General features: G+C 61.0%; 1 protein-coding gene across 1 annotated transcript in view; it reads right to left on the bottom strand.

Moving 5' to 3' along the window:
• GTF2IRD1 (GTF2I repeat domain containing 1) overlaps nucleotides 1-14,191 on the bottom strand; it is a 117,582-nt gene that overhangs the window by 56,645 nt on the left and 46,746 nt on the right. The window contains exons 8-12 of the mRNA XM_040455661.1: nucleotides 12,121-12,204; nucleotides 7,349-7,532; nucleotides 2,567-2,592; nucleotides 1,588-1,696; nucleotides 347-497 (exon numbers count right to left, since the gene is read on the bottom strand). Of these exons, the coding sequence (XP_040311595.1) occupies nucleotides 347-497; nucleotides 1,588-1,696; nucleotides 2,567-2,592; nucleotides 7,349-7,532; nucleotides 12,121-12,204 (554 nt within the window). The remainder of the gene's footprint in view (nucleotides 1-346; nucleotides 498-1,587; nucleotides 1,697-2,566; nucleotides 2,593-7,348; nucleotides 7,533-12,120; nucleotides 12,205-14,191) is intronic.

Genomic DNA, 14,191 nt, shown 5'->3' with positions numbered 1-14,191 from the left:
TGCGAGCTGGGCCGGGCAAAGCGAACTGATTCTGGAACGTTCCTGTGTCTGTGACTTGTTAGTAGGGCCCCGGGAAAAGTCAGGCTGGCCCCAAGCTCCTGCCCAGACCAGGAGTGGAGGGTCAAGCAGGCCCTCAGGCCCGTCCTGGGGTCTCTAGTTCATAGGCTCAGCAACTGAGGCACACAGAGGAGAAGCCACTTGTCACAGACACACTAAGGAGTAGTGGTAACGCCAGAATCCAGGTCTCCTGACATCCCCCCCACCTCCAGCCTCCAGCCCCCCCACCAGGGAGCTCCCAGCATGCTCTGGGGCCTGGGGGGCAGGGGTGGGCAGAGGTAACTCATTAGCAGTACTCCCAGCTCATGGTCTGAGCTGGTCTCCTCCCCAAGGCTGCCGGGTGGGGCTGGCAGATGCCCTCTAACCCCAGGACACACACAGCAGGGTTCTGCGTCTCCTTACCTGGCCCACAGTCTTCAGACACACCGTTCTTCTCTGACCTGTGGGAAGGAAGGAAGGAAGGAAGGAAGAAAGGGGGGGACGGAGGGAAGGAAGGAAGGAAGTGGGGGAGGGAGGGAGGCAGGGAGGGAACGAGGGAGGGAGGGTGGGGGGGGGGGGGGAGGGAGGGAGGGAGGGAGGGAAGGAGGGAGGGAGGGAGGGAGGGAGGGAGGGAAGGAAGGAAGGAAGGAAGCCAAGAAACAACACACGTCAGCCCCTCAGGCAGCCAGGAACCCACAGAGGCTGCCAATGCCGAACGCACCCCTGTCCACGGTCACTCCCGTCCTCACAGGATGGGCCTCCCCATGAGCGAGATTCCCAGCGCCTGGTCTCTCAGGACAACAGCTGCCGGCTGGCCCAGCAGAGATTCTGCTTCCTACCCTGGGGTGAACAGTCTGGGCACCCACCTTCCCCACCGGGTGGGAGCTCCTGGGGCCTGGGTCCGGCCAGTCTGGGAGCCCCACAACTGAGCACGGTGGGGTTCAATCAGCACTTCCTGGTGGGAGGGGGAGCTGAGAGGCCACCAGCCTGGAGTGGGGACAGAGGTCTGGGAAGAGAGGTGGGCAGCAAAGTTGGGCAGGGCCCCTGGGATGGGGAATTCAGTAACTCCACAGAGCACTGTGGGGGAGGCCTGGGCTGGATGCGGTGATTCTGGGACAAAGGGACCATCCCTGGCCCCCAGGAGCCCAGAGCCCGGGTCGGGGGGGCACTGGCGGGCGGTGACGACCAGGCCGTGAGCTGAGCGCAGGGCCTTGTGGACACGCAGGACCGCTGCCTGACCTAGTCTGGGTGCAAAGGAAGGGCTCCCGAGAGAGACATCAGGCAACATCCGGCTGAGATCCTGAGTGGGGACAAGGGTTCTCCAGCTGGAAAACGGTCGGCAGAGAATCTGTCCCTTCAGATTCTCCCTGGCCCGCAGCAGGGTGGGGACACAGGCGGGAGGGGGCTCTGCGTGGAGTGACCCTGTGCCTACCCGGGGTGTCGCGGTGTGAGGCTGTCAGGAGACGCCGGGCACAGCATCCTCTGGCCAGCCCCAGGCCTTGCTCCCCACTGCAGTGACACTATCAGCCCAGCGCCGGTGGGGGGCCTTACCGAGCAGTCCCAGGCAGGTCGAGGACAGTGGCACGGGAGACCTCTGTAGAAGTGTCCTCCGGTGGGCTGGCTGGCTCCAGCTTTGTGGGGTCTTTGGTAAACTTGTTCCCTGGGTGGAGAGACGAGGAAGATCAGGACAAAGGCCCGCCAGCCTCTGGCCTGTGGGACACGTGGGCACGGGCCTTGGTGTGAGGCTCTCGGGAGCGCCCTTTGTGGGTCGTCTGGCCTCTGCCAGGCCAGGAACAGGTCCTGAGCAGAGATGCCTCCTGGGAGAAGGAACATGGGCCCCAGCGCCGGAGGAGGCCAGGGATCCGGGAGGATTACAGGACGTCTGTCCCGACCTCACGTACACTCCTAAGGCTGAGGGAACCCTCCAGAAAATGGCCAATGCCCCCAAGGCCATACTGCGGGAGCCCTCTCTCATTTAATTATCGGAGAACCCCAGAGGAAGTTGGGTGCCCTCATCACCCCCCGTTTCACAGATGTGGAAAGTGAGGCTCCTATAACCCTGCCCAGGTCACAAAGCTGCCGGGCCGCAGGGCCAGGACTAGGACCCAGGTCTGCTGCGCCCCAAGATCCTTGCCCCCTTTGCTGCATCACGCAGAGCCCTCCTCTTCTTCCTGAGGGGCATGCCGCCTACTGGTTACAGCCCGGGCTCGGGGCCACACGCCTGGGTTTGCGGCCAGCCTCACGGCTTACTGGCAGAACCCGCCTCACAGGACTGTTCAAAACGAAATTAAAGTAGAACAGAACAGGCTCCCAGCCAGACTGCCCGCCACACGTCAGTGTTCAGCAAACGTTAGCTTTACTGTCCCTGAAGGGGGCGCCTGCACCGGGAGCTGGGGGCTGTGTCTGCCCGGGGTGCGGTGGCCACGCCCAGGCCCCCTCCCCACGCCAGGGTCCCCGAGGGATGGCGGCTCAAGCCCTCGGGGGCATCAGCTCAGAGGTTCAGAATGGACTGGATGGTACCCGCACATACCTGTGAAAATTCGCTCATCGAACATCCTGGGGAGAGGAGAGAGACAGGTATGAGAGCAATGCAGGCCGAGGGCTCCCCCACCCCCCCCCGGGGCTCAGGGACAGGCCTCCAGGCCCCCTCGGTGATGCTCACTCCAGTCCCAGGCACACGGCTGCCGCCGCAGCCCGGAGTCCTGGGCTGGCCATGCGTCGGGGAGGAGTGGCCACCGTTCAGAACAGCCAGGAGCACTTCCCTCCAGCCAGGGCGGGCTGGTCCTGGAGGGTCCGAGCTGTCCACCTCGGTGCCCCAGCCCCGAGCTCCTTGTGGCCACAGGTGGCAGACGATATACACCCCTTTCCCGCCAGGGCCCCGTGGGCTTCGACCCATCATGGCCTGTGTCTCAGTGACAGTTACGGGGACCGACCCTGCTCCCAAGAAGCTCCGTGTTGACTGCAACGAGCCGGGCCTGTCACCACATCGTAGCCAGGTGGGTGACACAGGGGACCCCTCACACGGGAGCCAAGGAGCCCCAGTCTGAGAAGGGGTCTGGGAAGACTTCGGGGGGGAGGGGAACAGCCTTCCATGCTGGGCTCGGGCACGTGCTCTCTGCCCCGTGGGCAATGGGGAGCCCCCGAGGGCAACGTGGCACTTCCAGACCACCCCATCACCACAAAGACCGCGGACTGGAGGAGGGGTGGCTGGGGGCCTGCGACCATTCGGGACCCCCGCGTCATCCCGGAGAGACACCTGAAGTCTGAGCCAGGAACACGGGGGTGGGGTGAAGGTCGGCAAGGAAGCTGGGGTCAGCTGCCTGTCGGCCTTCAGGGCTGGTATTCTTTCTGTCCACCCGGGCTCCCACCTTGGTGGCACCCACCGGGGTGGGGAGCTAGTGGTGGGGGTTCCTGAGCAGAGTCTGCGTGCCATGGAACAGCCGGACTCAGGTTGTGACACTCAGGCTACAGATGCTACACGAGACACAAGAAAGGATATGTCGGAGCCCCAACACAAGGGCCTAGTAATGCCCAAGGCCAGGCCGGCAGAAAATTCAAACAGAGGCCAAAAAGTCAGCGTGGGAGGCAGGCGAGGCCCGGGGCCTGACCTCCCGTCTCGTTCTGAGGGGCCCCACCTTCCCCGCTGCTCCTGGGGGCCCCCACTTATCTGGGTCCCCTAAGGCTGAGAAGCAGCCATGGGACTAACTCTGGGAAGACCGACTTCCTCGCCGAGCCCTGCTTCCTGCTTCCTCTGCCCCACCCGGTGACAGGGAGGCTGCTGGCCTCGACTCTGGTTTTATCATTTACGGTGTTACCGTCGCCCATCAGGGAGACAGCGCCCGTGGCCTGCCAGGTTCTCTGGGAGGAGGATTGGGGGGCAGACGACAGGGAGGTCTGACGAGGCTCCAGGACCCTGACAGATGCCCTCGGGAGCCGCCAGGCCCGCAAGGGCTGCTTGACGGTCAATCTTCTGAACACATCCCAGAGGCCCGGGACCCCCTCCGCATGCTTTTGCCCCTTATGTTCTGCCTTAGGTAGAACTGATGTGTCTGCCCCTCAGGTGTCAGCTTGGACCCTGACACTCGGGGCTGGTGTCATGGTGGGAATGGGCGTTTGGGGGGCCAGGGAGCCCCCTACCGCCGATAATAAGACCCCCAAGGCTTGTGGATCGGCTTCTCCCCGACTTGCCCCCGATCCTGCAGACACATGGGCCGCGGCAGAGGAAGCCTGCTGGCAGCTCCCAAGCCCTGTCTCCCGACTCACTTCTGCCCGACTCACATCTCAAATGCTCCACGGACCAGGCGAGGATGTGTAACAGCAGAAAAGGTCCGAAGGGCTCAGGAGGGAGGAGCTGCTGTTCTAGGTACTTTGCTCACCTCCCGCCATGTGGTCTCCCATCAGCGCCGTGAGGCAAGGACCACCACTAGCCCCCTTTTACGGATGAGGAAAGTGAGGCACAGAGCAGTTAAGTGACCTGCCCAAGGACACACAGCTGGGAAAGTAGGGCTAGGACCCAAACTCAGGCCGTCAACACCGATGCACTTGACTACTTCTTTATGTGTGAGGAAGATGAGGTCAAGCGAAAGGACTCACGTTTATTGAACATCTACTATAGGTCAGGTGTGTTAGGCCTGCCTCCTCATTTTATGTTGAGAAAATCCTGGGGAGAGGGCCACACCATTGTCCTTATTTTTACAAACGAGAAACAGGCTCAGAAGAGAAGGGCTATTCAAGGTTATCGTGCTTCGAGTGACTTTAAGCCCGATCTGCCTGATGCCAAAGCCTCCTCCTTCAGGAAGCCCCACTGGCTTGCCGCTCGCCACTTGCCATCGACTCGACACTTGGAAACCTGTTGTCCTCTTGTGCCCTGAGCTCATCACAGGAGTGACCATCCCACGCCCCCTGCCGTGACTGGTGGTGGCCTCTGGGGACTGACTGCTATCTGTGAAGTCCTCAGTAGAGCCCAGCAAAGGGCTGAGCCTGTAACAGGCACTTGGCAAATACTAGTGCAGAATTAATTAAGCTCTGGTTTAGACTGAGATCAAGGTCAGCCACGGTGAGGACCCAAATACTATGGCCAGGCACATGGGGGGCCGCTGGGGTGTCCCTGAAGCTTTCTTCTCACCTACCCCCTGTCCCCCTCCCGAGAGTCAAGCAGGAAAAGAACTCAGCAGCAGCAAGACATGTTTAAGCTACACAGCACCAGGCACTGGCTGACAGAAGGGCGACTGGTTTCAATTCACTTCCAGAACGTGGCGGGGGGAAATCCTTTCTGAACGAGGGCACCGGGAAGGACTCTCAGACCAGAGGTAAGCACACCTTGAACGATGAACACAGGTGGGAAGCTGGGGAGAGCTGATCCGGGTGGAGGGAGGAGCCTCAGCCAAGGCGTGGAGGCGGTAAGGCGGCCTGGACTCAGAGAAGGCTGTCCAAGGCTGTGCTCCATGTGAGGGAGGGAAGGCAGGGGGGGTTGACGACCTGCCTTGGGGCCAAAGTATGCACTGTACCCCAGGGGCTGGAAAGGGCTCCAAACAGGAGACCCACACGGTCAGGGCGGACTTCCAGAATAATCTGCCCTCCCACCACGCCCCCCACACCCCCCACTTCTCAGCCTCCTTTGCTGGTGGCTCCTCCCCGCTTCCTCCTCTCCCTCCTCCTCCTCCTCGCCCTGGCCTCTAAAGTGGGGACTCCCTTCTCCTCTCTATCTCCACCCTGGCGAGAGCCCTACCTGGCCCATGAGGACAACTCTCAGAAATCTTATCTCCGACACAGACCTCCCTCTGGAGCTTCTGACTTCTCAAAATTCCGTATCCGATCATCTCCAGGCTAGCATACCCCACGTGAACTCTCCACCCCACACCAGACCTGCTTCCCCCAGTTGTACGCCCAGAAACACGGCGTGATCCTAGCCTCCGTGCTCCCCTCCACACTCCCACCGTCCACCCACCGGCGAACCCAGCAGAGCTCGGAATCCACCCCAAATGGAGCCAACCTCTCTCCTTCCACCCACCGCCAACCGGGATGATACCACAGCACCCTCCCAGATCTGCCCACCTCCAGGGCCCTGGTCGCCCTAGAGCCTGCTGTTCGCCCCCCCCCCCCCAAAGCAAAGGGGCCCAGCAGACCCCGCTCTGGCCTCCAGCAACCCTGCAGAGGTCCTGCCCACTGCTCTAGAACAGCTCCGTGCCCTGAGTGGATCCCCAGCCGCTTGCCCAGCCTCCTTGCACCCCCGGACGAGTAATTGTTCGTTCATTCACGCATTGCACCCCCAGAGGCCCATGCACCCCCGGAGGCCACTTGCACCCCCGGAGGCCCAGGCCCAGCCTCCTTGCACCCCTGGACAAGTATTCGTTCGTTCATTCACTCGTTGCACCCCCGGAGGCCCATGCACCCCTGGAGGCCACTTGCACCCCCGGAGGCCCAGGCCCAGCTTCCTGCACCCCCGGACGAGTATTCGTTCGTTCGTTCACTCGTTGCACACATACACAATGGGCACCTACTACATACCAGGGGCTGTTCTAGGCACTGGGAATTCAGCCACGAACCACGCACACTCCTCGTCCTCAGTGCCTGCCTCTAGTCCAGGAAGCACGCCCGTGAGTACACGCACACCCTGGAGGCGTGCCCTCAGAGAGCTCCCAGAGCAGGTGCCCTGTTGCCTGGAGGCAGGGGGCTGGACGGCATGGCTTCGGGCCACCCTCCGTCTCTCACCACTTAGGAGGAAACATCCCAGGGAGTCCACGCATTGCCTGGAGACCCCGATGCTTGCACGGTGGGGGTCCAACCGGCCGTGAGGGCAAACTCCTTGCTACAGTCTCGGGCAACGACACTGCGGGACGGGCAGCAGCAGGCTCCCCCCACGCCCCAAGCCAGCCACCCTGGGGGTTTGCAGCTCTCAAGTGCATCCTGTCCTGCCTTCTCGCACCTACCCACACCTGCGCCAGGCTGCCTGGGGAGACGGGAGAGGCAGTCAGCCTACCAGCAGGTAGGGCAGCCCAAGGTGGGCTGTGACCTCAGGTGGGCCCCCCTCCAGGGGCAGGTAAGCTGAAAGGCCTCAGTCTTCTTTTACTAAGACCTTACTGAGTGTCCACAGGCGCCGGGCCTCAGTTTCCCCGTTCAATCCTCAGAAGAGGCCAGGAAGGAGGAGCCGACTTCTCTCCCTGGCCCGCCCGTCCTCTCGGTTGTCAGAGCCCCTTCATCCCACCCAGGCGTCATCACCGCCTCCCCGGGCCCGGCCTCACGCCTGCCGTGGCGCCCTGCCCAGCCCTTACACCACGGCACCCCGAGCCCAGGCCCGCACCCCGCCCCGTACCTCTTAATGATGAAGTGGATGCTATGTCGCTCCTCCAGGATCCGCTTCAGCTTGGGGACCCCATACGTGCAGGGGCGCTTGAAGGGGATCTTGTCGGGGATGCCCACAATTTCCACGGCCTCTGGGTCGCAGGCAATCTTCCTGTAGGGGACGGGGACCATGTGGTCCAGGCCCAGGGCTTCCGCTGGAAGGGCAACGGCAAGGCTGAGCGCGGGACAGAAGCTGCAGGACATGCGGGGCCCCAGGGCCGTGGTCACCATCACCTCCCCCCACCCCATCCCCTGCACCCGTCCGGCCATGGAGCAGCATGTCACTTCCCTCTTGAAAAATGCCCACGGGCTCCCATCCCCCTCGGTGACAGCCGAAGTCCTACTTGGGCTTACGAGGCCCCACGTGACCAGGACCCCATCACCTCTGACTCACCTCCCTCCTGTGCCCCCTCTGCTCATCCCAGTCTCTGCAGCCTCCTTGTTGCCTCCCTAACACATCAGACACGCACCTGCCCCAGGGCCTTTGCACATGCTCTACCATCTACTCAGACTCTGTCCTCCCAGATCACCAGACACTGCCCTTCCTCCCTCTCCCCATTCAAGCGTCCCCCCAGATGTCACCTCGCCAGTCCCCTCCATCTCGCCCTGCTTTGTTTTCCGTCCCACATTCACCATGACCTGACACTATACACATATTCGTCTGTATGCTGGTTCACTGTCCAGAACCTCAGTTCCACGGGGACACAGGCGGCCAACCGCTCCCCATCTGGGATCTATCTAGACAGGATGGGACACAGACTAGCTGCTCCCTGTACTCGGTGAGCGAGTGAACGGCAGCCAGGCTTAAGGGCGCTCTCGGCAGGATTCCTGCAGCCTTCCAGACATGCTCTTTCCTCCAGGGAGGTGTGGGGGGTGCACATGATGCTTACTCATCAGGGCCAGAAATGAGACTGTAGAAACTTTGCCAACAGCAGTGCAGGCAGAATCCGGGTTTACAAAGTGGGTTCCTTGTTCCTTCCTTGTGGACCCTTGGGTTCAGTCTCAGGCCATCTCAATCATTCATTTACGTCCCGTGTTCTTACTCATTCAGGCACCAGGTACTTTTTGAGCACCTACTATGTGCTTGATGGGACTTTCATGGGTCCCTGTCCCCCCCCGCCCCCCCCCCCCCCCCGCGGGGGGTGGAAGGGGCCCAAGGAGGGAGGGGTGCCGGGCTGGGTGCCGCCCCATCCCTCCAAACTTCCCCAGTGGTCCTGCGTCTCCGTGCCCTTCCTCAGGCCCTTCCCCGTTCCGGCCGCACCGCGTTTTTCCGTGTCCCAGCAGGTGCCAGCTCCGAGCTGGACTCCCCTCCAGCCACACCCGGAGCGGGACAGGGCCGAGCTGCCTGGGGCCCTCCCTGGCACACCGTCAAGACTGTTTTTCTGTTGACACAGCCGGGTCTGCGTTGGCGGCTCTGGCAGCCAGATCCCACTGTGAAGCCACACTTAGCTCGTTGTCAAATTAAACCCTCGAAATCTCAACAGCTGTCAAACCATGTCTTTCCCCCAACCCCCAGCCCCAGCCCATCAGCGGTGGCTTCTGCGAGTCTGTGTGAATTCATCTCCACTCGGGTTCCTCTCATTTGCTGGGCTTGTCTCTTCGGAGGCAAGGGGACCCAGTGGACAGCGGTCAATCGCACCTGGCCTCCAGCCTCTGCCCACTGAGACGGGAGAACGGAGCCGCCATGCAGGATCCTGAGTGCCTCGTAGTCTCAATCTCCTTCCGGGTGACAATGTTCTTGAGGCTTCCTGGAGGCTGGGGTTCCCCCCCATTTCTTCTCTGTTCTATCCCCCCGCCCCACTCTGCACCCCAGCCCCATTGCTGGCCCACTTCACCCAGAGCTGGTGGCTGAAAGGGCAGAGCCAGGGGCAGGATCCACTTATCCAGGGTCTGTGGGATACCTCAGGCCAGCCACAGCGTGCCCCTGGGGACTGCCTTCTCCCCGGCACAGCTGCAGGGAAAGCTCAGAGTTGGGGAAGCCGGAGAAGGGACACGGCCTCAACCACTCCAAGCCCAGTGCTTCTCCTTGGATTTGGATGTGGCCAGGCCAGGTGCTGGCATCCGCAAAAGGTTCGGTGTTCTGGAAACATCCAGAGGGCACTACAGGCGGGAAGACTGGAGGCCGCCGTGCCAGCCCGGCTGGGGCAGAAGGCTCCCAAGGCAGACAGAGCCAGTCCTCCCCAGATCCCCTCCCCCTACTGCCCATCCAGCTCACACCTGCCTGGGACGGTCCAGGCAAGAGGGGAGGAGCGGGTCTACCAGAAAGACCACATCAAAGACGCCCAGGCTGTGCCGGATTCCTTATGAGGCCTCCAGAGCCTGGCTCAGCCCCGCCCCAGTCCAGAAGGCACAGCCTGCCAAGCCTGCAGGCCTAGGCTTCCCTAGCCCCAGCGTGGATCAAAGGGCACCTCCTCCATGAAGCCACCCCTGACTGCTCAAGCCTGTGAAGACCTCACCTTTTTCTGTGTGGTCCTGTCTTTCCAAGGGCTCCTCCCACCACCCTCCACCCCCCCGCCAGGCACTACACTACAACCCAAGACACATCTTCAGGCACCTGCTGAAGTGCCTTGAGACCAGCGTTGGCCTGCGTGCACGACACAAGGTGGGAAGGCTCAGGATGCATGACTGATAAGTGGGCGAACCAGTGAAAGCGTGAGAAAAAAAAAAGGGGGAGGGAGCAACTCGTGATCTAATAAGAAGTCCATGTGTGGCCTTGCACTCGGGTTCTTGGGGATTTCCTGAGAGAGAGGCCTGAGAAGAGCCTTGTTATTTATATTAAGCCCCTTTTAACCCACCTGAGTTTATGATAATGAGGGGGGTGCCCCCAGATCCCTCAGGATGGGGACTGGTTTCAGGGTTGGGGGGGCACGTGATCAGAGGGTTGCCCCTTTCAGCCCCACCCCCCCCCACCCCCCCCACCCCGGACAGAGAGGGGCTGGAGACTGAGCGAATCACCACGGGACAATGTTTTAACCAATCCCTCCGACTTACTGGGACCCCTGTAAACACTCTAAACCAAGGGCTCCCCCAAGCTTCCGAGCTGGCGGACCCACGTGCCGGGAGGGTGCACCCCAAACTCCACCAGGGCAAAAGCTCCAGCGCTTGAGAACTCGCCAGGCCTCACCCCGTGTACCTCGTCCTCTAGCTGTTCGTCCGTCCCCTTCACAATAAACAGGTAAAGGTAAGCAAGGTGTTTCCAGGTTCTGTGAGCCACTGTGGCAGGCTGGCTGGCTGAGCCTGAGGGGTCATGCGAACCGTGGATGTGTAGCAGAGGCGGACAGAAGTGAGGGTGCCCGTCCGGGGAACCATCCGGAAGACGTGGAAAAATGACCGTAGGCCTCAAACGGCCTAACCGCGGGGCTGTCTTTTGGGACTGGGCCCTTAACCTGTGGGGTCTGCGTCGGGACTGAACTGTAGGACGCCCAGCTGGTGTCCAGAGGCCTGGAGAACTGTTGGGGCTGGGAAACCCACCCTTCCGGTGTCAGAAGTGTCGGAGAAAGGGTTTTCCTTTGTTGAGGCAGGAGGGGAGGGTGGAAGAGAGAGCGAGGACAGAAAGATACAAGGAGACAGAAGGAAGAGAGGAGGGTGAAGCCCCACACTGTCCCTTCTGCTCAAGCTGAGAAGGCCAAGGTTACCGGGGGTGACGGCCAACTCCAGGTCCCCTGGCAAGTGGCTGTGGACTCCCAGCACAGTGCTCGTTCTGGACCGTGCACGTTCAGGGAGCTCCCGGGGCCCCTGCCCCATCTCCTCCCTTGGCCCCATCCACGGAGGGACTCCCCACCGTGGGGCGGCACCACTCAGCGGGTGGTGGCTGTCACACCTGAGGTGACCTGCGGGAACTTGCGTCATCTCCACAGTTAAGTGAGAGCCGCCCACGCAGGCAAGGGCCACACGTGGCCATCCGCTGAGTGGGGTTTACAGGTGGAGCTCAATAAAGACAGAGTGACTGCCGGGGGAGTCTGCCGGGGAGACGGGGAGAGTGGGTGTGTCGGAGCGCGTGGCACAGGGTGGGGGGGTGTTCAGAGCACCCAGGGTGGGAGGGGCTTACAGACCACCTGCTCCAGCCCCTGCCTTCCAGCCAACCAGTGGCCTCACTGTCCATTGGCGTGAAGCTGGATGGCGTGGAAGGCACGCCCGCCCTGGCGACCAGCCAGGTGCAGAGGGCAGACATGCGCCCTGAGCCCGGCTCTGTCCTGGGTGCTGGGGACACAGGGAGGGGCTGGCGCGATCCTGGCCATCATGGGAACAGATACAGACAAGGGGCATCAGGTGCAGGGCGCGTGACAGAGAGAACCCCATCACGGCTCTGGGGGCCCGGCCGGCCTAGGCTGAGTCTCGAAGAACGAGTGGGAGTGTGCTCCCCAAACACGTGGGGGGCATGGCGGGCGGAGGGCGAGGCCCAGAGGCCCAAAGGCACGGCGGCAGGAAACAGCGCAGCGCGGGGCGGACCCTGCAAGTGCGTGAGGCCAGCGGCCGTTTTTCTGGGTCTTCTGGATGCCGACCCGCCTGCCTCCCACAGGTGAGTCAAGGCTGGGGCTCTGCCATCAGTTCCGCCCCCCCGGAGAAATCTGGAAGGGAAATATTGACACAACCGCCCCCCAGCCAGACAGGAGATGACATTAGCACTGCTGGTGTGCCAGCATATGGCTCCCGCTGTCATGTTAGGGAACACAAGTGACTGCCACGTAATGAGATGCTCAGCACATTGCCGGGGCCACACAGCGGGCCGGGCCGCCCACTCACCATATCTGCTGTTAAACAGGATCTGCACGCACTCCCGGAGCGTGTTGATGTCCTCGGTTTCCTTTATGAAGGCGTCCCACTTCTCTATCAAAACACAGGAGGTACGAGTGAGGGCGGGTCGGAGCGGGGAGCCCAGGGCCTGGCTGCTTCGTGACGAGCGTCCAGCTCCCTGCTAGACCCTCCTCGCTGGGCCGGGGCACCAGGACAGCCACACTCCTTCCACAGCCGAGGCCACCGGGCTTTCTCCGGCAGAGCCCCCCGAAGGGGCCTCACCCCTTCCACCCACTCCCGCTGGGGGCCCTGAGGCCCCAGCCTCCTCCAGGAGACAGCCCTACACAACGCCCTGCTGGTCTCCACATCTGCTCTCTCCTCTTGCCTCTGTCTGCCCCCACGGGCAGTGGCTAATGACGTAGGCTCAGCCTGTCCATCATGGGTGTCTCCTGCCCTAGACGGGCAGGGGGCTGAGAGGGTGCTCTCCCTGAGATGCCGAGTCCTGACCTCAGACCACTAACCCTCACACCTTGTACCTCTGGGGTCTTACCCAGCCTCGCTGGCAGCACAGAGCCTGACGTGGGGCTCGAGTTCATAAGCCGCGAGACCATGACCTGAGCCAAAATCAAGAGTTAGATGCTTAACTGACTGAGCTACCCAAGCGCCCTTCAGGGGACTAGGTCTTTTTTTATTTTCGTTTTTAAATTTTTTTTCATTTTCATTTTTTTTAATTAAAAAAAATTTTTTTAAGTTTATTTTTGAGAGACGGAGCGCAAGTGGGGGAGGGGCAGAGAAAGAGGGAGACACAGAACACGAAGCAGGCTCCAGGCTCTGAGCTGTCAGCACAGAGCCCGACGCTGGGCTCGAACCCATGAACCACAAGACCTGAGCCGAAGTCAGGCACTTAACTGGCTGAGCCACTCAGGCGCCCCTAATTTTTTTTTAATGTTTATTTATTTTTGGAGAAAGAGAAACAGAGCACAAGCAGGGGAGGGGCAGAGAGAGGGGGAGACACAGAACCCGAAGCAGGCTCTGAGCTGTCAGCACAGAGCCCGACGCAGGGCTCAAACTCACGAACTGTGAGATCATGACCTGGGCTGAAGTCGGACGCTTAACCGACGGAGCCATCCCAGGCGCCCCAGGGGACTAGGTCTTCTTAAGGAGCCTCTCACTGAAGCCGAGGCTGAGATCTCCACAAGGCATAATTGCTGGACAGTCTTGCTTCAGCCCTTTGGGTATAAATGAATCCCAAATACTGTGTGGTACTTTTAATATCTGCCCACATAATTTTTTTGACTCTCATCTTTAAGAGGTGCAGTTTAATTCCCCTCACTCCCTGTGAGTGTGGGTGGCTCATTTCTGGCTTCTAAAGGATAGGACACGGGGGCACCTGGGTGGCTCAGTCGGTCGAGTATCTGACTTCAGCTCAGGTGATGATCTCGCAGTTTGTGGGTTCGAGCCCGGCGTCTGGCTCCATGCTGACAGTGCAGAGCCTGCTTGGGATTCCCCCTCTCTCCCGCTCTCTGCCCCTCCCCTGCTCACACACACACACACACACACACACACACACACACACTCTCTCTCTCTCTCTCTCTCTCTCTCTCTCTCAAAATAAACAAACAAACTTAAAAAAAAAAACAACGGGTAGAACACGGCAGAACTGATGGTGACCTGTGACGTAGGTCATGAAAGACATGTGGCTTCCTCCCTACTCTGCTTGGGATTGCTAACGTCAGGAAACCAGCCGCCACATCATGAGGACACTCAAGCAGCCCCGTGGGGGCCCATGCAGTAGGAAGGAGACTTCCGCCACCAGCCACATGAGTGAGCCTGGAAGTGGATCCTCGGCCCCGGTCAAACCTTCAGATGAGCGCAGCCCCCGCTGGCAACCCGATCACAACCTCATGAGAGATCCGGGGCCAGGACCACCCAGTTAAGCTGCTCCTGAATTCTGGACCCACGCAAACCGTGAGGTGGAAACACTTGCTGTTTTAAGCTATGTTCCGGGGTAGTTTGTCACATAGCAATGCAGAACTGTCATACTCTGGTTTGACTCAAGGTCCCTCGTGCACAGCTCTCC

The sequence above is a fragment of the Herpailurus yagouaroundi genome, unplaced genomic scaffold, assembly GCF_014898765.1.
Source record: "Herpailurus yagouaroundi ecotype Mexico unplaced genomic scaffold, PumYag 216, whole genome shotgun sequence".
NCBI classification, from domain to species: domain Eukaryota; kingdom Metazoa; phylum Chordata; class Mammalia; order Carnivora; family Felidae; genus Herpailurus; species Herpailurus yagouaroundi.
This window is presented reverse-complemented; position numbering and strand designations above follow the sequence as displayed.